Source organism: Parambassis ranga, chromosome 3, assembly GCF_900634625.1.
Source record: "Parambassis ranga chromosome 3, fParRan2.1, whole genome shotgun sequence".
Taxonomy (NCBI): Eukaryota; Metazoa; Chordata; class Actinopteri; family Ambassidae; genus Parambassis; species Parambassis ranga.
The window spans coordinates 21,857,173-21,881,426 of NC_041024.1; the positions used below are offsets into that span (position 1 = coordinate 21,857,173).

The 24,254-nt window shown below is 39.1% G+C and overlaps 2 protein-coding genes across 4 annotated transcripts in view; one reads left to right on the top strand and one right to left on the bottom strand.

Moving 5' to 3' along the window:
• The window catches only part of itfg1 (integrin alpha FG-GAP repeat containing 1), a 106,266-nt gene extending 89,084 nt beyond the window's left edge, over nucleotides 1-17,182 (bottom strand). The window contains exons 1-6 of the mRNA XM_028402199.1: nucleotides 16,867-17,182; nucleotides 16,630-16,714; nucleotides 16,314-16,444; nucleotides 15,486-15,543; nucleotides 15,089-15,166; nucleotides 14,868-14,962 (exon numbers count right to left, since the gene is read on the bottom strand). Coding sequence (XP_028258000.1) covers nucleotides 14,868-14,962; nucleotides 15,089-15,166; nucleotides 15,486-15,543; nucleotides 16,314-16,444; nucleotides 16,630-16,714; nucleotides 16,867-17,044 — 625 coding nt within the window. The 5' untranslated portion in view covers nucleotides 17,045-17,182. The remainder of the gene's footprint in view (nucleotides 1-14,867; nucleotides 14,963-15,088; nucleotides 15,167-15,485; nucleotides 15,544-16,313; nucleotides 16,445-16,629; nucleotides 16,715-16,866) is intronic.
• A 397-nt stretch (nucleotides 17,183-17,579) lies between these two features.
• Nucleotides 17,580-24,254, top strand: part of phkb (phosphorylase kinase, beta) — a 76,082-nt gene continuing 69,407 nt past the window's right edge. For 2 of the 3 annotated variants that reach the window (XM_028401226.1, XM_028401225.1), the window contains exons 1-2: nucleotides 17,582-17,660; nucleotides 20,788-20,874. In XM_028401226.1, the coding sequence (XP_028257027.1) occupies nucleotides 17,597-17,660; nucleotides 20,788-20,874 (151 nt within the window). In that variant the 5' untranslated portion in view covers nucleotides 17,582-17,596. Of the gene's footprint in view, nucleotides 17,661-19,757; nucleotides 19,864-20,787; nucleotides 20,875-24,254 lie in introns of all 3 variants that reach the window. The other variant, XM_028401227.1, reaches the window with a different exon arrangement.

The following is a 24,254-nucleotide window of genomic DNA, read 5'->3' on the forward strand; positions in this document are numbered from 1 at the left end:
AAAATGTGAACCTTGTTAAATAAGAAGGCAATGGAGTAGTACTGCTTGTTTGTTCCTTAGGCTACTATTGACATTTTACTTGCTCTTCATCCCTTTGGTTGCACAGTGTGATGTTAACTCTCTTCCCCTCTAATGGGAGTGGTTTTTGATAGTTTGACACGTCTACAGTTCTGATTTCAGATTTCAGATTCCCTAATTTACATTCTCAAGAAAATATACCTAAGTGTTGCCACCATCAATCTTTAACACTTTAACATAGTTTTACTGTTCTACTGACTTTTAGTGGGCTGTGGAGGGCTTTAGGAAGCTAACAGAATGGAAAGGCTTCCTGAGTGAAAGTCCTCTTTAGAAATAAGCAGGCCATTTGTTATGACCTGCTTAACCACAGTTCATTTTTAGACTAGGGTTTTAATTAGTATGCATTTCTTAGCAAAGCACACCACAAAAACATTTCTATCGCTGGTGGTCTCTATTCATTTTCTTTTAAACCAATCCCCTTTCAAGCCTAATTACTTATTCAAGTGATTTGTATTGAGTCTATTGGATAATGTCCAACATTTTCCACTATACCTTCTAAAACACCCACAAGTCCAAACTCCTTTTGCAAAGGAGGGAAAGGCTAACAAAAAACTAGGCTACAGAGTGTGCTGATTGGGTCAAACCAACACCCTGAAATAGCAGGTAACTTTACCAATTTAACACCAACTTCTATAAGTCTTGTTAAGGACTACAGCAAAGTTCTAGAAAGTTTTGTGTGTGTGTGTGTGTGTGTATTACAAGAGGCAGCAGCAAAGTATGACAAATTGCAGTGGCTGGGCTTGAACACTAGTTTAAAAAACAGGTGCTGAATGGTATAGGTAATATACTTTGGGTCCAGGCTTTGACAAGAAAGGAAAAGAAAATGTGAAACAAAAGAACAAGTACACATTGTGATGTTGTCTGACATTGTTTAAGGAATACAGACTAAACCTCAGCTGAGCGACTTTACTGGTAGAAAGAAGAGAATCTCTGAAGCAGCTTGACACTTAGGTGCTGCAGGAAAATGTCTTACTCACTGAGCACCTATCACATTTTTGTGACAACTTCTATTTCCAGAAGAGGTGCTCCAGTGAGGTATCAAACCCAGGGCAGGTCATCCAGCCCCCATGAAAACAGACGTCTGAACCCTCTACAGTTTCCCATCCTGCAACAAAACAACGCCAGAGCAGAGCGCAGCGCTGGGCGACAGAGGAAGTGGACTTTTGTTCGAAGTTCAATTGTTAGGTCATGCTTGTGACATCAACTTGAAAGTGTGGCGGTCCTAGTATCATGACGAGCCACCAGTAATCCTATCGCACTGTATGCTTAGAGTTGATCAACAGGGCCATCAATACCAGTAAATCCCATCAAACCATGCTTCAGTAGAAAAAGGCCAAGATGAATAAGGCAGTAATGTTTTGAAAGCCAGTACTCTTGTAGACTTGATGAATCCTTCCAATACTATTGTATTTGCAGTATAATGATGCCCTGGACTTATTCTAGAGGTAATTTTGATTGCTGTGTGTTCAGAGGTGCTCTTGGATTTTTAAATTTGTAATTAAATAAAAACCTTTCAAAATAATGTGCAAATAAAAAAAAAAATGGTATAAGATTTCCAATGAATAAAATGAACTTAATGTTGCAACCTCATTTTTCCTCCAATACTATAATGTATATCATGTAAAAGCATGCAGGTGAGTCTGGAAGTACTTGATTGGTAGGTTTGTTCTACATTAAGTTTAATATGCCACCTTTAACAACAGTCATCAAATCCTAAATCAACATCTCCAAATCTGGCAGTCTGCGATGTAAGCACACCACCCATCTAAAGCATGAACTAATGGAGCTGTCATCCTCCACCACTTGGGAAATATGCATACATAATTGAGGTATATAAATGTGATTGTGTGTGGGAGAGTAAGGGTTGTGTAACAGAAACAGGGATTCAAAGCTCTAAGTGGTATGTCATGTTGTCGTATAATTAAAGACATGCTAACTGCGATGGCTACGCTGAGCACGGTAAGGCAGAGGCAGAAGAAGTTTTTTTAGTGTACCTTAATACAAAATAAACAAGCTCACAAAACAAATGACTATAAAGCAATAGCATGCTAATCTTTTAATTGCAAGAGAAGCAACCTATAATCACTTGATTGTTTCTTCTACATTTCTCTGCTCTAACATGCTCTCACAGATTTATCTGTTCTGTTAAAATTGTCTCTTTCCGACACTTCAAAAAGCATGCTGTCACACCCACATGAACGAGTACATGATGAGCCGCCTGCATAAACACATGAACAGCCCGCCCCCACACCGCATGGCTGATTTCAGCACATTATTGAAATATCTGTGTGTGCATCTGCCTGTGAATTCTTTGTCATCGGATTGCCATCCAGCCAATCATCCACAATCAGCCCGTCCTTTCACACTAACAGAATAATTACAAGTGTGTCGTCTGCTAATAGCAGGGTTTTAAAAGCAACAACGGCCACTGCTCAAGTATGTTAAAACAAACAGCACTACAAGGTAAACTGTGGGACACAACAGCATGCTGCGGCACTGTTGTAGGCACTCTGACCTGTTTCCGTTGGGGAAAATTGCAGCATGCAGCACAAAGGTTTAATTAGCTCTGAGCTGTTCCTATTAGAAACAGATGATGTGAACTGGTAGGGACAGGTGTTTGCTGGTTGTTGGACACACACTGATAGATATAAAGACAGTGGGACAGATTGCTCTCATGGGGAAACATGTTGCTGTTTCAGAATAAAAAGAAGTGGTACCCAAAAAAAGTGCAATTTACTGTCTATTAAAATATTTGTAACCACATGAGTTTGTGTGTCTGTAAATCGTTTACATTGTGATGATACATTTTACACATAAAGCACTGAATACATTCACTTTTAACATATTTTATGTATGTATATGTGCAACTCTGGCACAGATGGAGATAGACCTACAACTAATCAGAGCAAATGAACATGTGATCATGTAGCCATCTTGCTTGTTGTTGTTGAGTTCCATGTTTATGCTACAAACAACCAGCTGGTGATTGTGGCAATTAGCATCTCAGACAAATGGAGCACTTGTATACTTGTATCCTCAATTAATGCAAATAATGGTAACTGCACAGCACAGTGTGCATTTGTTGTCAGTCCCAAACAACAAAAGGTTCTGCTTGTAGCAAATTATCTTTTCCTCAAGGTTAGGGATTTATGCGGAACCTTGTTCTATATTCAAGGCAAGCTATGTTTGAACTTGCAGACACATGGTGACAGCCATGTGAGGTCAACATGTTGCACTTTATCGTGAGTCATTTCTCTGTTCTCTGGATCTATTCTAGAAGAAAATTAAACCTTAGAAACTTTGCAATTGCAAAACTTGCTGAACTTTGCAATAGATCAGTCCAGTAAATATAAGTGGCACTTGTTAAGTGAAAAAAAAGAAATACAGTTAGCCAAGTTGATAGGTTTAGGCTACTTTAGGGAATGTGGAATGGAGGAGTGTGGTAGGAGAGGAAGAAGGAAAGAGAAGAGAAGAACAGAGAAGAGAAGAAGAGCGTGGGGAGATGAACAGTCCTTGAGTTATTCATAGCCTCTCCATCAGATTTGTTAAGGGGATTGGAAGCAATTTAAAGGCCTCCGCTGACTGTTTGACTCGAGCAGCATTATGTCTCTCTATTCCATTATGTTGAGCCGCAGTGTGGGGATAAAGACCAGCCTTCCTATTAGCCTCTGTATAAACAGATAGGGTGATGCTAGGCGGGTGCTAAGCCTCGGCAGAAAAGGAGAACCCTGACACTGAGGAGAATAGACAGCATCAAGTGTGAGCCTATACTATCTCCTTGCTTTGTTTCACCATCATCTCATCTTTATCTATTCTTCTCTGCATACACACATATCCCATTATCTTGCCATTCGCTGTGGAATCACTGCTGTGGATAAAAAGGTGTCATGACACCCAAGAATAGTACAAATGGCACAGTGCAAATAGGTGAGCACATTAAAAGCTAAATGTGTCACACTAACCGACAATGAAACTAATGGCTGAGTCCACAGTTTAACTCCCAACCAGAAAGACTTTACCAGCATGTCATCATTTACATTATCTTCCCACAAGTCCTGTTTATCTTTGTACAATTGTCAAAAGAGTTATTCAACATTTGTGACCGTAACGAATATAATCCCTCAACAAACATTGCCTGTAATTTACACTATTCCATTAACACTAGCTGAGCACACACGGAATTATCAAATTCAATGGAAGCAGTGCAATGCAAAAGAAAAACCCAAAATCATTCAGAACAAATCATTGTTCACACCAAACATCAGAATTGGAAAAAATATGTGATCTTAGAGACTTTGTTTGTGCCAGATGGGCTGATTTAGGTTTTTCCAAAACTGCTAAGTTTTTCACACACCACCAAACCTCAACAGTTTACTCAGAATGGTGCGAAAAAACAAACCACAAATCAGTCTAAATGTTTGTCCAGATTTATGTGAGGAGGTTGCAGAAATGTAATAAAAAGGAATTAAGTGTATTTTGTGTGTGTGTGTGTGCAGACTATGTGATATGATGCAAATACAATTACTTAAAGCTCAATATCAATGTGTTGAAAACAAAAGGCTACAGAAACATGTGCCTCTGCGGTACCACATTCACCAGAACTGGATGAATGGAATATATGAAAACACAATGTTTCCACCTATACATCTATGGATAGCACAGAGCTAGAATTATGTGGCTAGAAACACATTGTTGACAGAGGTAAATGGTTAGGATGGTTTCTGATGGGAAAAAAAGGTAATATCACCAATCTTTTGAGGCTTGCTGCTGACCATGTGCATCCTTTAGAGGAACAAATTACCATGTAATAGCTATTTTCAGCATGACAGCAAGCAAAAGTTGTCCTAAGCGGATTTTAGGAACATGACAATGACTTTAGAGGCCTCCCCACTGACCAGATTTCTACCCATCTATTTGGGGATGTGGCCTTAGCAGAAAAAAGTAGTAGGAATCCTAGCCACAAAAAAAGGTATTAACCCCCCCCCACACACACACACACACACACCTTTTTTACAAACTGAAGGAGTCACATGCTCCAAAAGCATATTCGCTAAATGAACAGCAGTAAAAGAGGGAGGAAAGGGGAGTGTTTATGTGCAGAGTTGTACCTAATTATGCTATTCAAACAACCCCCCTGTTTCTTTCATGCCTACACTACATTACAGACACATGCAAGCGCACACATGCATGCATTCACTACACCGCAAAGACCCATACTACCCTTTTTCACATGTTGTTCGACAACCACAAGCTTCATCAATGGTCACTAAAATGAGCAATCTGCCAGCCTGTGCTTGCAACGTCCTAATTAGCAGCTTGTTAAAAAAACACTGGTGAACATTTACGGAGCTGTCAAAGCATCACAGGTTGGTCTCTGCGCCGATTCACAAGAAAAGTCTAGTCACTGTATCCCTGGACTGTCAGAATATTTACAGTATCATACATGCCACACCTATCAGTAATCATAATACTAAAAACAGTAAACACTGACGGGCAATTATGCAATGTTTATAATGACCCTAAACATCATTAACAACAACAACATTATCAACATCAACAATTAGTAAGAGGCAGTTTCAGCCACCATATTCCTGCAACAAAGGTTTGTCAACCATATTATCTTATTATCATAGACAGCACTCAGCCTTTCAGCATGCATGTTGGGTAATTATGGATGGTTATGCATTTGCCAAATAGTTACATAGATTAGACACAGATTAAAAAAAGTGTGTAACTGCAGAGATGACAAGGGTAAACAAGCCACAGTCAGGACTGAGTGTCAAAAAGTCAGGATAAGGGCTGGCCCCAGTTTAACCAGTGATTTTATCGTTAATGCTCTCAACTGGGGCATTGTTTGGAGCCTCCTACGTATGACATCTATTGGAATAGGATGACTGCCTGAGTCCTTTCATAGCTTTTATTGTTCCTTCACTTTGTATTAAAAATTCCATCTGTTCAAGCAGATAAAAGCTGTAATTGTGTAACAAAAATGGTTGCATTTGTCTGGTACATGAGCAAGAGTTCATGCTTTTAACTTCTTTTGTCTGTTGCTGTGATTCGGTGCGATTTGCCAGAACACAGGAGTAAGCTGAAATGTACCCTTAAATTTCACATTTAGAAAATCTAACAAAAAAATGAAAAAAAAAAAACAATAAAAAATACTCCCACTGCTATTCTACTTCACCATTTTGAACAGAATATTGATTTGAAGATTTTAAAAAGTGACAAGAGTAGCTCATTACAATATTAATAAACATCTAATTCCTGCTTAACCCATCACCTCTTACTCATTTTTGACACTCTATCATGCAGGTCCTGTCCAATCTTTCTACCTGTCTAGTCTACAAGGGCAACATGAGGCCAACAGTAACCGCAGCAGCAAAACAACCCCCCGCCCCTCCTTGTACCTGTAAAAGGCCTTCCAGCAGCAACAGCACTTGTTTATCCAGGCAGCAGTCTAGAGTGGGTCTGACAGCTAGCCACACGAGTGCTGCATTAGTGTCGGATACGCTGCGTTTCCCCCCCCCCCCCCGCATGTGTACCGTCACCTCGCTCATCACAACGTACCCTAAGCCATTATGATTTTGTACATGTTGTTTGGGCATAAAAAAAAATACAATTTTGGGGGAAAAGAAGAAGAAAGAATACAATATCATAAAAGGGTAGGCATAGCAGACAAGAGGGTCAGAAGAACATGTAGACAGTGCTTTAAAGTGATAGGAGAGCCAATCCCCTCCCATCTTCATGTCTCTACTGCCCCTGAGCAGGTTATTTGTTAGCCTGTTACTCAGCAAACAAGCTGTGACTCTTATCCCCTTCTGGCTGTCAAAGGGGCACACATACAAATGCACAAGCACGGACACACGTGGAGACACACAGTTGTGTGGTCTATCCCCTTGGGGCTGCTCTGAAGATGGGCTGAAGGAAGACCGCCACGCCGGCTGATCACACTGCTCTGTTTATGGAGGCTGGAGGACAAATGGCCACTTTGTGTGTGTTTGAACTGTTGTGTGTGTTTGTAATCGAGTTTGAATGAGGCTGACAGTAATGAAGCAAAATGAGAAGGATGAAAGCACAGTGTGTGCGCTTGCCTTTGCTTGTTTGTGTGCTCTTGTGTATATTTGTCCATACTGCCATCCTGCAGCCTATCAGTCAAGCTCTCTGTGTCTGACCGTTTGCATCGATTTGTTGCCTGTGTCTTTAACCCTTTGAGCTATCCATGCCTCAGTTGGACAAAGGGAGGGCCTTTGGCATTATGAAGGAAATGTCACAGCCATCACCAGTGAAACAGATACTATGCCTTCAGTAGACACTGTGGGGTTACCTCACTCAATGTGAGGAGAGAGCAGAGAGATGCAAGCAGACAGGCTGAAAGCATGCACGCTATGCAGAAGTCTGATCTATCGATAATTGCTGCCAACTTTTGTTCTCATAAGCAAACCAAAGCCAAATCTGTGCCTGACGGCTTATGAAAATCTTACCAACCTTCTCCATTCTTTCTCCATTGCTATATAAATACAATTGCAAGACAATATTATATTTTAAGACCAGGTATACTCATCATATGCTTCCCAATACAATCCCCTGGCATTCAGCTTTAAAAAAAACTGCTTGCCATCATTAAAAACAACAATGAATTGTGAATTATACCACAAGTTCTAATAAAAGAATTAGAGCATCTGTCCATGAGCTAATTCTCTAGAGAAAGTAGGTCATTTAGCTCATTTATTAAGTGAATACAACCATAAATACTCAATATTAAATGTAAATGCATTTCATTAACTGCTAATGAGATCCACTTATTATGCTGCTTTTGCTTTGCTTAACTTGTGCACACAGAACCACAAATATAGGTGTACTGCCACCACATTCCAGAGGGAATGCAGCATCAGTGTGTAGTGCAAGCTTTTCCCTTTCTATAGACACCATATTGGCTCTATGACTACCCCTCCTGCTTGTTTAAAAGGGACAACTTACTCCTAAAGGCACAGCTCTGCATCGAACAGTCTATGTCAAAGAAACTACTACTACTAAGCAGTTACATAATAAAAACAACATGTTGCATGACTGTGAAAGAATGCTTTTTACTATATCCTCAAAATGTATAGTGAAATGTACAATTTCAGAGTATCCCTTTAAGAGGTGGGACAGCAGGCAGGGGACTGCGCAGGGTTGGAGGCGAATCTTCTCTGGTCACCTCCATTGATATGTGGCCCTGTCCCTCTCCAAGCAAAGAACCAGCCGACTGTGAAACGAGCTTTTCCAAACTTGCCCAAAGCCCACAAAGACGATTGACTATATGTCGAAAGATGGAACAGAAGAAAACCTTAAAAAAAAATACATTTGCACTGCTACTATATCACATACACTCCACTTGTTAATGCAGTGAAAGATGACAGTCGACTTTTTTTTTTACTCCTCAGTTCTGAAACAGGCTGTGAGGGTTGAAAGATGCTTTTCTTTGTGAGAGATTTTTTCCCAGAGGCTACAACATGACTGGCTTGGTAACTTTGTCATAGCACTCAATAAAAAAGAGAAATGCTGTCTGTCAATGTCAATGCATGTGATTCATGTGAATATGCACACTCTATACCACAACCATACCCACAGCATTGTTAGCACTGAAATAAATAACCATCAAGACACTGATAAACCACACACACACACACACACACACACACACACAAAACAAAAACATGTTCAGATAAAAATGCAGAATCCAGGCCAGGAACAAAGTGTAAAGCTCCGCAGAATAAATCCGTCTCTAAGCCAATATGTAGCCCTACTCCACACAGTGTGACTTCTACCCCGATCCATCAAAACGGCTCATTCACAAACACAGCAAAACACACAAACGCAGAATAGAGCAATGCTATTCCCGGAAGAAATAATCTCCTAAAACCATTACAAGGAACAAACGTAGGTGCAGTAGCTATGGGGAGGATTATGGCCAAACCCTCCCATACACATACACTTTCCGTCCTATTTTGCTCATCATTTTATCATTTTCTTTGTGTTTGCGTGTGTGTGTGAAGAGAACTGTGGTAACAAGCATGGGAAAGCTCATTCCACAGCTGGAAGGAAGTGTGTGTGAACAACATCAGTGAAGTGTGCCATCATCAAGAGCAATACACATCGTATTAGGACTAAAAACTCTGCAGTTTGCGCAAACTAATTAAATTTGCAGAGGGCATATTACATATTAAAACGATTGCAGAAAACAATATGTAGTCACCTAAATAAAATACTACAAACAAGGTTGACAGTGCTTGTCAAGCGAGCCAAGTGTGTGCCTTTACATGAAAAATAGAATAATTATGTCCTGGAGGTACGGTCAGTATTCTAAGAAACCATGCAACCACAGCATCTTATACTGAAAACCAACCGGAGAACTTATATGTTCTCTTCATCTTATATAGTGACCAAAATAGGGCTAGAGTATCTAGAGCTAGAGTAAGACTTCAGACCTTTGAGTCACATTTTTTTCTCTCCATAGATATTGAGCACAATATATGCTTTTTGGCATATGTTATGATCTAAGTATATTGTATTTACCCATTAGGATGGGTGCATGTTGCCAGCCATTATTTAGCATTAAATATGCATCCCTAATGCAATGTGGCTGTACTCACTCACTCACTCACTCACTCACTCACTCACTCACTCACTCACTCACTCACTCACTCTAGTCCATCACAGAGTGTAAGTGAGGCTGATAGTATCTGTTTAGCATGTCTTTGTTTTGCAGGCACTCTGCCATATTAGATAACACACTTGCAGTTTTAACCTAATCGTCTTGGATCCCTGAGTGTCTGCACTACATTTTTAGCCTGGAAAATACTGTTAGCTTTTTGTTACTAAAATCAGGAAATGGCAGATGATCATTATTCATTCTGTTATACATGGTGGGATATTTCTGTCTGAATCAATCAATAGATTTACAGTCATCAATACAACATTTTAGCATGGCTAAACGGTAACATACATGTGACTGATTTGGATTGCAATGGAGTTTTTTTTTTTATTACCAAAGATTATTATTATTAACAGAAATGACCAGCATCAGTAGCTATAACTTTTTTTTTTAAACAAGGGATTGTAATTGGGATTGTAACATGGGACTATAACCTCAGGCTTCCGTCCCCTTGTCAATCATATCAGTGGGAAAATGCTCTACCACATTTACTCCTATTATTCCTTCACCCATGTCTACCAAAATAGTCTCCCCATTTGACATTGTGCCAGCTCCAATGAATGCGGAGATGCTGCAAACTATACACCTCAAAGAGCTGGCTGATCACACCAGAAGCTCTAAATGAGCTCACACAAACTCTTTTTAAGGTGAGGTCATAGGAACGTGAGGAAGAGTGGTGAATGCTCCTGCTGTGTTAATAAAGATACACATGGTTTCAGGTGCCAAGGTGTTAGTACTGAAAGATGTACTTTTCTGTTTTGACAGTGAAGGAATGTGTTTACTGAAATGACAGCAGTTCTTTAGGTATTTCAAAATAAGCCAAATAAATATTTCTTTTGCCTTTTATCTACACTATAGCAGCTTTTAACCGCAGTGAAATCTAGAAACTAGGCATATTGACATCTGAACAGCTACGTGTTAAATTTTTAGAAGTGGAATGTTTTGGTTAAAAAGGATAGAAAATATGCTGTTGTTTATGTAGTAAAGAAGTTGTGTTGTTGTGCATATCCTCCCTCACTCTGTACATGTCCCTTTCAGTATACTGATTCCAAAACAGCTATTAAAAAATGCCTCGCCAAATGTAAACTTAATCCCTGTATAATCGTTTCTTCTTGGCCACCCTTGTTAGGTGGCAAATCTGTCCTTTCCCCTATGCCACCAGCTCCACCACATTATTAGTCAGACAATCAACAAGCCACTTCAACACAGAGGTAGTTTAATTGGATGCTGCACAGAGCATTACCATATCTGTTGCCTAGCAATGGATCCTTATGCCAGTATTGCTGTGCACATTTTTTTTCCTCCAAAATGGTATCTATAATTACTTTGCAATCACTACCTCTTTCCCTAAAACATGTTCTTATCATGCTCCTGTCTTACGGTGCTCTTTCTGCATTGACATGATGGGATGTGGCCCTGGTGGGAAACCGTGATCCTGAACCAGAGTCAGATCTTCAGAGGATGAATACTCCCCGTGTACACTATTGAAATGATAAGGACATCTCCTGTGGTCATTTGGCTTTGATGATTACAGAAGCTGTGAGGGCTATTGAAGCACCTGCTCACATCAGCTGTCTATTGTATTAAGGATGAAGCTCCTGGCGGTGTAGCGAAAGCAGTTTTTCTGCTAATTAGATGTCACTGTGGTGACAAGTAACAAGAACAGAACCACTACACATATAAATCCAGCTCAGACCTTAATGATACATTTGCTTCTGTGGTGTAAAAAAGTAATGTATTGCTTTTGTTTTGTAGCAACCACATTTTCAATGGTTAACAACAAGTAGCTTGGGGACCAAAATGTTGATGACATTTCTCATTCCTCCCAGTGGACCGCTAAACTTCACTTAAATGCATGTGAATTGTTAGCTGTTCCTTTGTCTTGTCCTTCCTTACCCTCTTGGCTCCTTACACTATGTATGTATAAAAAAAGGACAAAAGTCACCCAATGAGCAGGAAAAAAACTGTATTAAAGAGACCTGAAATCCCTCGGTGTGCAAGGGCACAGACAAAATAACTGGGAAACAAAAGAGCCTGAACACAAAGCTGCTACGAATGCAATGCTGTTAGAGACACTGGCTGGCGGAGGATGATAGTAACAAAAGAGATTATGAGCCATATGCAATATGTCGAAGCCAGGTTGGTTGGCTGGAGTGTCCTATAAGCGAGCTAAATGAGGCCTTGACACTGGCCAGGAAACAATTCCAGATTTTTTTTTTTTTTGCTGGCAGTGCTGATGTAGTGAGGTCAGCCAATACAGCTCTGTGGGTCTGTTTACAGCAATGACACCGGACTAGATTGGAGTCATGACACGGCCCTGAAACAGCCCTCATCCTCCTTGAACCACTAACAAAATACCTCACTGTATTACTGTGCTGGTAGGTGAGAGAGGGGACAACATAGGGACCTTGTTCAAAATGATAAGACATAAGTTGCTCCACTTTGGGACTTTTACTTAATGTCACTGCCTAGCGATTGATAATTATTAGACCTATTCAAACACATCGATCATTTTGGGCTTACAGTTCCCCTGTTACAGACCAATAAAGGAACTTTGCATACAGATTTCCTCCAAATCTTCTGAGGAATCTCTTATTTTCTCCATTAATGCAATTTACATTTTGAATTGTTTTACCCCTTTCCCCTGGAGCGCTTCAAATCTGTGTCTTAATTAAGATTTTAGAGTTTTAAAGCGTCTACACAAACACAGAATACTAAATCCCCAAATGATGACTATATGATGAAGAAAGAAAATTGTTGTACACAGCTTGACAGTGATACACTTACTGCTTGTAGGCTTTTAAGTATATCTTATACAGAAATGCAACAGCTGTTATCTGCATCGCAAAATGTATCTTTTAAAGCCAATATTTGTCTGTTTTACAGTCCCTGAATACATCCTAAAGATCTGCTTCTCTGTTTACACACTGGCTAAACTGTCTTTATAGATTCAATTTCACATTTAAATGCAAAATTGAATCATAAGTAAATAATTTGTTGACAAATTATTTGAAATTGTATGCCATATTTTCTTCTTTGTAAGCATTAATTTCTCATTTACAACTCATCCATTGGCTAACAAGCAGGAATCAGAGCATCTCTGAAACGCTCTTGCTGCTGAAGCCACACTGTGATGCTGCAGCCGGTACAGCTTAGAGGAGCAGGTGTCACAGAAGACATTGAGCCATACTGAAGACTCACCCATCATCTTGCTTCCCCCACCCCTCCCATTCTTCCTCTGCCCTTTATATGTCCAGCCTGTCTTTTCTTTCCTCCATCCTTTCCAGCTTCTTTCCATCACTTCCTTCCTACTTTCCTCTTTACTTTACCCAAAATATCTGGCATCCATCAGATTCCCACTGGTTTCCCTCCTCACACTCTATGCAACACATTCACCCAGGCAAAGTGAACACAGCTGAGTGCACTTAACAAGTCACAAGGATTTGCTGGAATGATCATCATCCCTTTATGCTTTTGTGCACATGCATATACATGGCAATACATGATTCCTTGCAGCAGACCAACCAACAAGACAGGCCGACAAACACACCATTTAGTTGGACTTCATAAAGTAATGCAAACAAATGATGTAAGCACATTGCAATTTGTATTCAAACACATCTATAATACATTCAAGTCAGCCACAAAAGTGAAAGTTTATTGACTTTCTCATAATCCCTAAACAGATTAAATATGAATTAAAATCTGCTCTGGTTAAACTGTGACAGTCCAGGGAATAAAACCTCACTGCACAAAAAGATACCTGCAGAGAGTATGACATGACTAAATCCTTTCTGATTACCTTAAACACGAGGATTAGTTTCCAGAGGAATAAAAAAAAAAAATCCTCCCATAAGTCTAAGTGACAGCGCTACACTTGGTGAGCTGAAGGACGGGAGAGAGATGCTGTAAAACAAGGATGAGGTGATTTCTTCATTCACTGGGGAAGAAAATACTGATTCCATTTTCTCCCTTGAAGGTAAAAACTGGTGGTATTAATTCTGTGTTTTGGTTTCTCGTGGTTTTTAAAGTTCCCTCTGGGGAAACTCTATACAAAACAACTTTTTTTAATGTTTGTAAGACCAACAGTCTTACACGGCATTGATCCAGAAACACTTAAAAAACCTGGCACAACCTAAAATATGGTAATCCACTTTTACATATAGTATATTTAGTAAGTGGATTACATGGATTTTATGTCTCCACACACCCGAAGGTTAGGTTTTCAACTAACAGAGACACTGATCTCTACAATTTACAGTAACACAAGGCAGGACTATATAACAAAAGCCTTTTAGGTTTTGAGAAGAGACATGTATGATCAAAAGTAGCAGTTGAGCCAAAGGCATGTTGGTCCTTAGAGGGCTTTGTATAATTAAATGTGCAGAATCAAAAACTGGTACCCCAAAGGATTAGTAATTTCAGCACTGCTTGGTTCCATTTTTGTGTCTAGAAACTCAAACTCCATTTGTCTTGTTTTGTTTGTAACTTTCTCCTAACACATTAATACCCCTTATTGATCCATGAAGTGAAACACTAACAGCCCATAGCAGAGAAATAAGCCACAAAATAAAACAATCTTGTCAGGATTTAGGGACTCAGTTCAGGACATCATGTTTGTTTCTGTATGCCTCTGCTCATTGACATGTTCAGGGTTAGAAAATACTTGAACAAAAAACATGCAAAGAGAAGATGAACATTAAGAAAGGAATTAGGAAATAATAGGTTTTAAAGAGAGACAAGGATCTTTGTCCCCCTGCAGAAATGCCATTTTTCAGAGAAATAATGGGGAAAAACATACCAACCACCTACCATGTTCTATCATTAAACCTCGATATCTCAGTATCAAATACCACATATTTAAATCTCCAGCTGCTTCTAATTTAATTAATTAATTAGTGCTCTATTATTTGTCCTAAACAACCCAAAATGTTTAGCAGGTAGATGACAGCACTGCATATGCCAAAAAGCAGTCTGGTCAAATTTAAACTGCACTCAAGAAGAGAAGACAAGCACTCTGTGTGCTCTGGAAATGCCAGAAGCATTTTACATTTGTTTCTCATGGTTAGGCATTTTTTAAACATGACTGACTCACCAGCAGTGAAGTCCTTGTTGAGGTCAATGAAAGCGTTGGAGTGAGGGATGTGCATTTTGACAGGTGAACTCAGTGCATTCTGCCACATTTGAATCCTAAATGGGAGGAGAAAAAAAACATAAAGCAACAGAAGGATATAAAAAGCTGTGTGTTTTAGAAATTAACTCAAGGTATAAGAGTGTTAGAAACACAGAAAGGGAACAGTGTGCAACTGGCATTACCTGTTTGTAAGATAGCAAACTTCAGGAAGGAGTGAGTCAGTGACCCCAAAAATATCTGGGATCATGTCCCCATTGAAGCTGTGGAAAGAGCACAACACTTTATTGAGTGCTGACTTTGTTAGTTACATTTTCTATGAAGTAATGCTTTGCTAATATAAGTACTCATATTCAGGTTTATTTATAGTCAGAAATGTGAACTGTAGCTCTAATAAATGGTCAATCTGAAGGCAAATATAAAATATACTGGCATAATAAGTTGTTTGAATACATGTGCATTAATAAAAGATATTCCATATGCGATAGGCTTATAAACATGTTTTCTTTAATATGGATTTTTTAAAATGTGTTTTAAAGTAAATATGCAAATGTAGAACTACTGAAAAGATCTGATACTTACTCCATAATAAGAGGTTGATCTGTAAAGGTCTTATTCAGCATGACCCATCCACTCAGATCTAAAGAACATGAACAGAAAAGTAGGTTTAATTGTTATATTAGGCTAAACAGAGTTAACTTGGTTCAGATCAGATCAGTAGCTACGAACAAAGAGAAAAAAATGTAAAACTAAAAGTTACTAATTAACTAAGTTACATTTTATGTAATTCTAAAATTACAAATCCAAATGAGATAATATAATATGCCATGCTTATTCTCCATAACAATAGATACTAATAACAACATCTATATTCTATTAGTATCCAGTAACTATGACTGTATAAGAGTCATCCTGCACCTACAATCTCTAAATCCATAACAACTAACAGCTAATATTTAGCATCGCCCATTGTCACATACATATACATAACACATACATACATACACATACATAAGAAGACAAATGAGACAACACGGCAAAGTCACAAGAGCAGAGCCCTCCTGGTTTACCTTCCACAGCGCACACATCCTTACCAAGCTCAGCAAAACGTGTTTAAACATAAGAATCAAGCATTTTGTCTTCAGACTGCAACAGATGGTCACACCTTACGATGCTGACTGAGAGGTGAACAACCAGCTTATAGTAAATGTACTATAAAGTTAGTATCCAGTAACTATGACTGTATAAGAGTCATCCTGCACCTACAATCTCTAAATCCATAACAACTAACAGCTAATATTTAGCATCACCCATTGTCACATACCAGGGTTTTTACTGTGGAAAAGGGGGAAAGTGAGGAAAGCCTTGAACCTGCCCACCCTCATCACCCATTCCCTGTCAGAGCCGTACCTAAAGTCTGATTATTCCCCCAAAAGATGAAAACGGATTCCTTCTTATTTTTGGTCTGAGATGTAAGAAGGACGTCCATCTGAGAGTCTCCATCATAGTCTCCAGGAACCACACTGGTGATAAGTGTGTCCCTGAAACAGAAAGGAGTTTGTTAAAATGAGCTTCTCATCTGCTCTAAACAAGCTCCCTCCTAGAGAGTAAACACAGCCCTGAAGGGTGAGTCACATCTTCAGTACTGACAAACATTTAGAACGTGTTGCGAATTAATGTAACAGGAATTATTTAAAACACATAAACACAACAGTCAGACTTTTACCTTGGTAAATTGTCCTTTCTGATGTGAACCTTGGGCTTGAAATAGGGTGCTTTTGAGTCAGCCAAGTATATCACCAATTCAGACTCTGAAACGTTTAGATAACAAAAAAGTCCGTGTTACTCAACGCTGATTCACTCACACAGTTACATTATAATCATAAAAAGACACTATACATGGCCAAACAAATTATTAATTTGCTATCACGCCACAACGAAATGTACGGAAGTAATAACATACGTTCTCTGATGATAAAGATGTCAGTCTGTTTATCCGAGTTAAAATCCCCAAACGCTGCCACAGTCCCATTATTTACACCACCGAAAAGGTCGGCCGTTACATCCTGAAGAGCAAATGTGTTATTTTGTCCCAAAACAAGCAGCAAAAACGCCAAAGTACTTAATTTAAATATCCACATCCTTCTGCCTGTACAGCTCCTCAAAACAATACCAATCGTAATACGGCACAACGCTTTACCGCAGGATATAATGGCAGCTGCTTTTGAAATAATGGCGTATTACTTTAAACATCGATCTCAAATATAAACTCGTGCTTTCACTTTTCTAATTATTTGGAAATACGGGGAACTAATCTGATAAAAATAAGGATAAGCAATTTCATATTAGTGTTTCCGTATTTACGTCAGTGTCGCGCATACGGGTAATTTGACAGTTCAGAGCTGAGGAGAGCTTTTTAAAGTTAGCGGGAGGTAATTCGGAAAAAAGGAAGTATCCTTTCAAAATAAATGTTTTCTGTTTTTGAAACTGGGAAATAACTACATAAATTATGATAAATGTAATATTCTCATGACATTAGCATGAACTAGGAAATGAGTTTTAAATTATTTTAGTCAAATATTTATTTTTTTTATTTGTTCATAACAGCTCTTTTGGAGCCTCATTGTTTTATTTCGAAGGAAGAACGTCGGAAACCCTTTAAATTTCTGTCTATTTTTATAGTGTGTGTAAACATGGCGAGCCTAGCAGATGTCGGCTGGAAACTCCTGGAATTCAAAGCCCGATCAAAAAGATCAGGTCTGACTTATTACTTTGCATGATGTCATACAGTGTTACATGCCCGATTGTTTCTGTTGTGAGCGGGCTTGTGTTTGTTTCGCCTGTAAAACACGGTGCTAGATTTGACTTGATCATTCCATTTACACTGACATTTGTCCACTGCAGTGACGGCACAAGCATGAAAGGTCAGAGGTGTAAATGTGCAGCACTCTGGGGCTATTTTAAGAGCTCCTCACCAGGTCTCTAATCGCTGTTTACATCTCCCCCACAGTTAAATGTATTGTGCTGTGTTAAAGTATTATCAACAGGGTTTGTGTGGACCTGTGAGAGCTGCACACTGTTAGCTAACAGTTTGGTATTGTGACAGACAAGTTACCTCATTTTTAAACTCAGGAGGGTGTTTATTGTTTATGTTGGGGCAAAACATTACCGAAAAATATTCATATTAGCAGAACTACAGTTGTCAATACATTAGTTATGCAGTAAAAGTCACATTTGACTTTTTATATAACCACACTGTTTCCAAAAAAAAGTTGGGACACTTGTCACTTGACTCATTTTAAATTTGATACCAGCAGTAAACAAACAAATGGGAACAGATGGATGTTTAGCACTGGGCTAGCACTCTTACTATGGAATCATGTTGTGCATGTTTTAGTGCATACAGAATAAGATAGGCCATTTGACAGTGTTTTGCTAAAATAAGCAAGTCCATCCTGCAAAAGGACGTTATCTGGATGAGGTGAAGTCTACATTCCAAGAAAACCTGTACAGATTATGTCATTCTACAATGATGGCACATTCACAGATGCCTCCCCACACCTTGATGAATGCTGGCATTGGAAGTGCAGGCTTAAACAATGTCCAGTAACATTTTGCCTGAATCTTTTAATAATATTATGTTTCATAGAAAATAAAATCTCTCTTCTTTTTTAATTTTACCTGAGGAATAGATAGATAGGTAGATCGATAGATATTTATCAAATTAAAACTATATGCCCAAACTTTCTTTCAGAGTAATTACACCCCCTCCATCTTTTATTTTGAAAAACTTAAGCTGTACTTTAATGTCTAAGGATCCACCTCTTACTTCTAGTATTCATCATCAAGAACCTAAGAAGTACATACTTTTGTGTTTAAGGTCATTTAATGGAGCAAGTAGGATGTAGTCTCCTGAGGTGTGACCTTAAAGCACCAAGCACCAAGGGTTGTAACAAAAGATGGTCTAGAGAGACTGTGGAAGACTTCCTGTTTATTACAACATCTATGCCCCTGTCCACTTGCAACCTGCCTTTAGTACTTAGAGTTCAGTTGCTAGAGTCTCTTGTATTCTATAGTTAAAATAAATAAATAAATAAACCACTTGATTAACCCCGGGATACGTTGTGCCACCTAGGATATGTTTGATGCATTCTTTTTTGGGTAAGAAATACACTGTTTAAAAGGGACAGCCTTGTCACACACTGTGACATAGTTATATGTGTCCCAAGATGCAACCAGATACAGCTGAGCATCCTGTTATGATCTCAGAATTTATTTCTGCCAGCAGGATAGGTGGACATTATAACATACCCAACCATGTTAATCACCTGTTGCCACTTTAGTTGTGGAATATTTTACCAGCATCAGTTTGCCTAGTTTGCTGTTGCCTCCTTCTAAAACAAATTTAAACAAGCCTTTGTTTTTTAAATATGATTTGCAAAGCATTGCATTATGTCTTACATTATGCACAGTGTCCTATCTTTTTTTGGAAACTGGGTTGTAATCATCTGTTGTCCCAGTTTTAATGTGACAGCACTGTTCACAACATTCTGTAGCATGTTGAAGTGTATGTCAGGAAGCATAAAGGGCAATAATCTGAACATACTGTGCTAATTTAGAGATGTAGTTTTTTTCCTTCTTCTGTATAATTACAGTATCATAATGTAGTAATTCATCATGTATCGGTCACAGGTTATGATAACATTCCTAAACACATACTATGCATTGTGATCTCTTGCATGTTGTTCATGATCATCATCACTCCATGGTGTGATTCATTGTTGATTCATGCATGTCTTAGAAAAAAAATAATCTAACTCTGTGCTACTAACTCCTTCCTGTGAATTGCTGTAGATTTATGATTTAGCTGAGAGAGACGATTGGCCTTAAATTCACCTTTTGAGAATGGCCGCTTCAGTGGCTGCGATTACCCGGTCCCATCGGAAAGTTCACAGACTGGGTAAGTAGTGGAAAACGGTGCTCACACACAAGGCCAGGGAGGACATAGGTAAAGACGTGTGCACACGAGACACTTGTAGGTGTTCTAGGTGAACTGGAAATCATCTTACGGTTACATGCTTCAGCTCTTTTGAGCCGTTGGAGAACCCCGATTTGCAAAATAGAGGATTACCCATAAGCCTCTGTAAGTTGACCCTGTTGATAGTGTAGCTGGAGTGGTATAAAGTGGTAAATTTACAGTTTTAATGAAGTCATATCTACATCATTGAAGGCAGTCTTTGGATTATTTGAAACCGACTACACTCTGACAGCTCACATTTGACTGATCTCATGTTTGAAATTTGAAAAAATGGAAAATTGGACTTTTAAAGTGTTATGTTTAAAAAGAGATGGATTGGCTTTGTCCCCTGCAACTTTTAAGCTGATGAAAATTATGCTAATATCAGTAAGAATGTGAATTTTTCAGTACCTGTGGTATTGACCCAAGGTCGAACCTATTAAAATGTAAATCTCAGTAAAGTGAAAAGTGTCTGAAAATAGAGAAAGTCTAACAGATGGGGTATCCCTCAAACTCTCTCTCTCGCTCTCTCTCACTTTCTCTCAGCTCAGAGGGAAATATCTGTTCGCGAGCCACATTACAATTCAGATTTGTAGCTGTGGGCCTGAATATTATTGTGTGTGCTGGCTGCTGAGCCCTTCGTGGTGTGATGTGTTGCAGTGAAAAGCAGAATATGTTGATGGCATGTCAATTGTTTATTTTCTACGCTGTCTTTTTTTTGTATTCATTGGAAATTATGAACATTTGAAGGTATTTTACAAGTCACTGCTAATTGAACAAACATGCTTAAGACCATTGACAGAGTTTTGGGGTATTTTAAGGCAGTATTTGGATCTGTTTGTGTGTAATAGATTTGTTCTTCCTCAGGCTCCATCTATGAACCCCTCAAACTGTCCAATCTCCAGCGAGAAGATGAACCTTTATGGGAAAAGCTGGACCGCTTCTACAGTGCCGGTAAGACACATAGATATTGTAAAGCAATTACATTTATGAATATTTCATTCAACCTCTGCCATGGCTGGAGACTATATACAGATTGCCTCGCTGTCCATGTCTGTGCATTGATTTCAAAAAGTAGTAAAATAATATTTATAGCCATATCGCCATACAATCCACTTCATTATGTGTATAACCACACTCATGGTTATAACTTTGTGTAAATAAATCCAAATATGTGTATAAAAAAGCCATGGTCCACCATGTACATGTACATGCAACAAGCCACCAAACTTCATTGAGTTTAACTCAACTTGTCGTGGCTGTCATTTCACATGCATCATAAAAGCCCTTACTTGATATGGTTTATTCTGCTTCTAAAAGTGTTGATACAGATCATTAGTCTGCTAATTTCCTTGTGTGCTTCTTCCTTTGATGTCTTCATATCCCACAGAGTGTCTCTTATTGCTGTTGTCAGTGGCGTGTTTCACATCTCAATTTTTTCCCCTTCTAGAACTCACACTATTATTCTAGTTGTATCTATTTTTTTTAAATAACACCATACTTTATTTTTATAACATTTTGCATTATATAGGGTTTTTGACTGCTAGATTTATAGCAGTTGACTGTTATGACTGTCAATCATCCCAGTGTTTTCAGTACAGTACGGTTCTTTTCCCATATGATCCAATTGCATTGCAATTGCAAGTCTCATGATTTAACTGAAAGGCATTGACATATAGTGACAAAGTCAAGTGTATGCAGTGGATTATGCAAGACTCAGGCTTATAAAACAGTGATATGCTCACTACATTGGTAGTCAGTCATTGGGTAATTCATATTAGGCAAAAGGTGATCCATCAGTTCTTGAAGAAGGTTTATTGGAAGCAAGCAGTAACCTCCAGCCCTGACAAATGAAGCCTATGTGAAGTATCAAAAACTGCAGTCCCCTCCACAGCCTCTGGGGGCTAGCTCTCAAAGTGAGTGAATTGCCATAGACTCCCATCATAACACATTCAACTTAATAGGAAAAAACAAACATGTTGTAGCCTCTGTAGATTAGTTCTTTTATTATGACAACTTAATTCACTTGTTTTAATTATTTGAAAACTTCGCAATAATAAAAAAGAAATGCAATATTATAGACTTCAAATGACCGGTGGACGCTGTCTCGCATTAGGACTGCCTACTTACCTCAGCCCCACCTCTTTGCCTGTATTTGGATTAACCGGGAGTTTAGGCAAAGTATGACTGCTTACATGGTGAAGGTCAGAGCCTCCCACAGGCAGAAATTCAAAATGGCTCCTCAGAAACCTATGCTTCATCCACACAGTTATATACAGTTTGAAGCAGTGCATCCAAGAGTAGGTACAGGAGGCACACAGTCCTGCTCTCACATGGTGTATAATATATGAAGAAATGGATGAGTTGTTACGCCTAGACTTATAAAAGGGTGCTTCTCTAGTAGTCTAGGACACAAACTTGGTGATGGATAGCTGGTGCAGCCTGGTCCAGGTGATAATTCTCAGATGTGTAATCAGTAAAGGAGGCAGCAGCCTCACTACAGGAGAAATAAATACACATTAGTGCTGATCAGTGAATTACCTGCAGCTGTGAGTGCAGCACTGTGGCTGTACCTCCCAGTGCACATAGAGACAACTTACCATACTGCTACACAGCACTCACTCCAGTCTGCTGTAATGGTGAATATTCAGTTCTATTTGCTGTGAATTGTAGCTGGTGTAATGGGGGCCATTAGGCCGGCAGAAGGTTAAACTCCAAATTTAGAGATATTAGCAAATTGCTGTCAAAATGTGGACGTCTCTACAACTGGGGATCTGTTTGTTTAATGATAACCTTTTCCCTGACAGAGGTTTTGACTTGTTATTTCCTAAAATGCACAAGTGTAACTAACAGCATTAATGACGGCGCCTTTCCACTTAGGTGTGTCGTTAAATAATGCCAGTGAGCCAGCAGGCACAACAGCAGGGCTTTGGCACTGCAATACCTGCAAAACTGAATACAGCTGTGATTAATCTTATTAGATACACAAGAAGTGTAAATGCCTTCTGTTAGAGTGCCTGCAACAAACTAAGCACCTTAATGAGAAGGTGGTTTCAAAATAATAAGGTGACATCATTAAATTATTTGTCATGTACATCTATGTAGATCTTTGTACATCTACTGTTTAGCTTTTTCTTTGCGTTGTGTCATGTATATTATCCACTAAAAATCAATACAAGTAGGGGCAGAGAGCAAGGCAGGGGGATAGGCCAAACACACTACTTCATCTAAGCAGATAGAGTTGGGCTTGACGCACAGAAGGCTGGATCATGTGTTGCCTCTGGCTGTGTGTGGCTATTAGATTGTGGTAATACAGCTCAGGAGGCTGTCCCCGAGGATCAGGGCTGATGTTGCCAGTCTGGACATAAGCTGGGCTTTTCTCAGTTGCTCTTGTTGAAATAACAAAAAATTTACACAGTGCAGCAGACAAATCTTCTCCTTCAGAAGGAATGTGAGTGTATTTAGTGTGTTCATGTATTTGATAATCTGTCCCACTGCAGTTCTGTTAAGGAGGAGTTCATGGACAGATGACTTTTAATGGACTAAAGGACATATAGTACATAAAAAGTGTGGCCATCTCCTAGCGCTCACCTTAACCTAATAGCTATTTAAAGGTGACCTAATTTTTTCAGCTAGAATTTTGCAAAAAGTGAATTTAGGCTAGAGGATTTCCTGCAGCATTTTCTAGTGAAGGTCTCTCCTAAAAATGAGGAATCCCTCCACATATATCACTGCTGCACTGACGGTCAGACATCAAACTGCAGTTAGTTAATTAAAATTGCATGCTGGATTTGCCTATAAAGTCTCCATACACATCCGTCTCCCAGCAGCATCTACTGTGTTACAACAGTAACATTGAGCAGTACAGCTACACTGTGTACTTACTCTTCCTCTTTCTGCTACACCCATCTTCCTATTTTCTCTATGCTACTGTATTCGTGCAATGTATTGGCAGGGCAAGGTTTGTCACCATGGAAGCTGAAAATGGTGGCGGCAGAGGAAATGTTTTCCAGTGGGAAATGTGTTTTATAGAATGAATGCCTGTGTTTTAACCCAAAACTTGGGTTGCTTAATACCTAACCCCAAAAGCAAGTGAAAGAGTTCTTACTAAACTAAAACAATAGTGTCAGAAGGAGGGTGGACAAACCCTGGAGTTCTGGCTCAAAGTCTGCTGCAGGGTTACACCACCCAACCTTGCAACCTCCTTACAAAGTGGCTACATTAGTCCCAGGACAAGATGACTTTGACTTTTATGTCTAAATGTTCCAGACGTTTCTGAGGGGATGGAGTAATCGACAAATGTGTTGTTTATTCCTAAAGATGTGTTGTGTTGT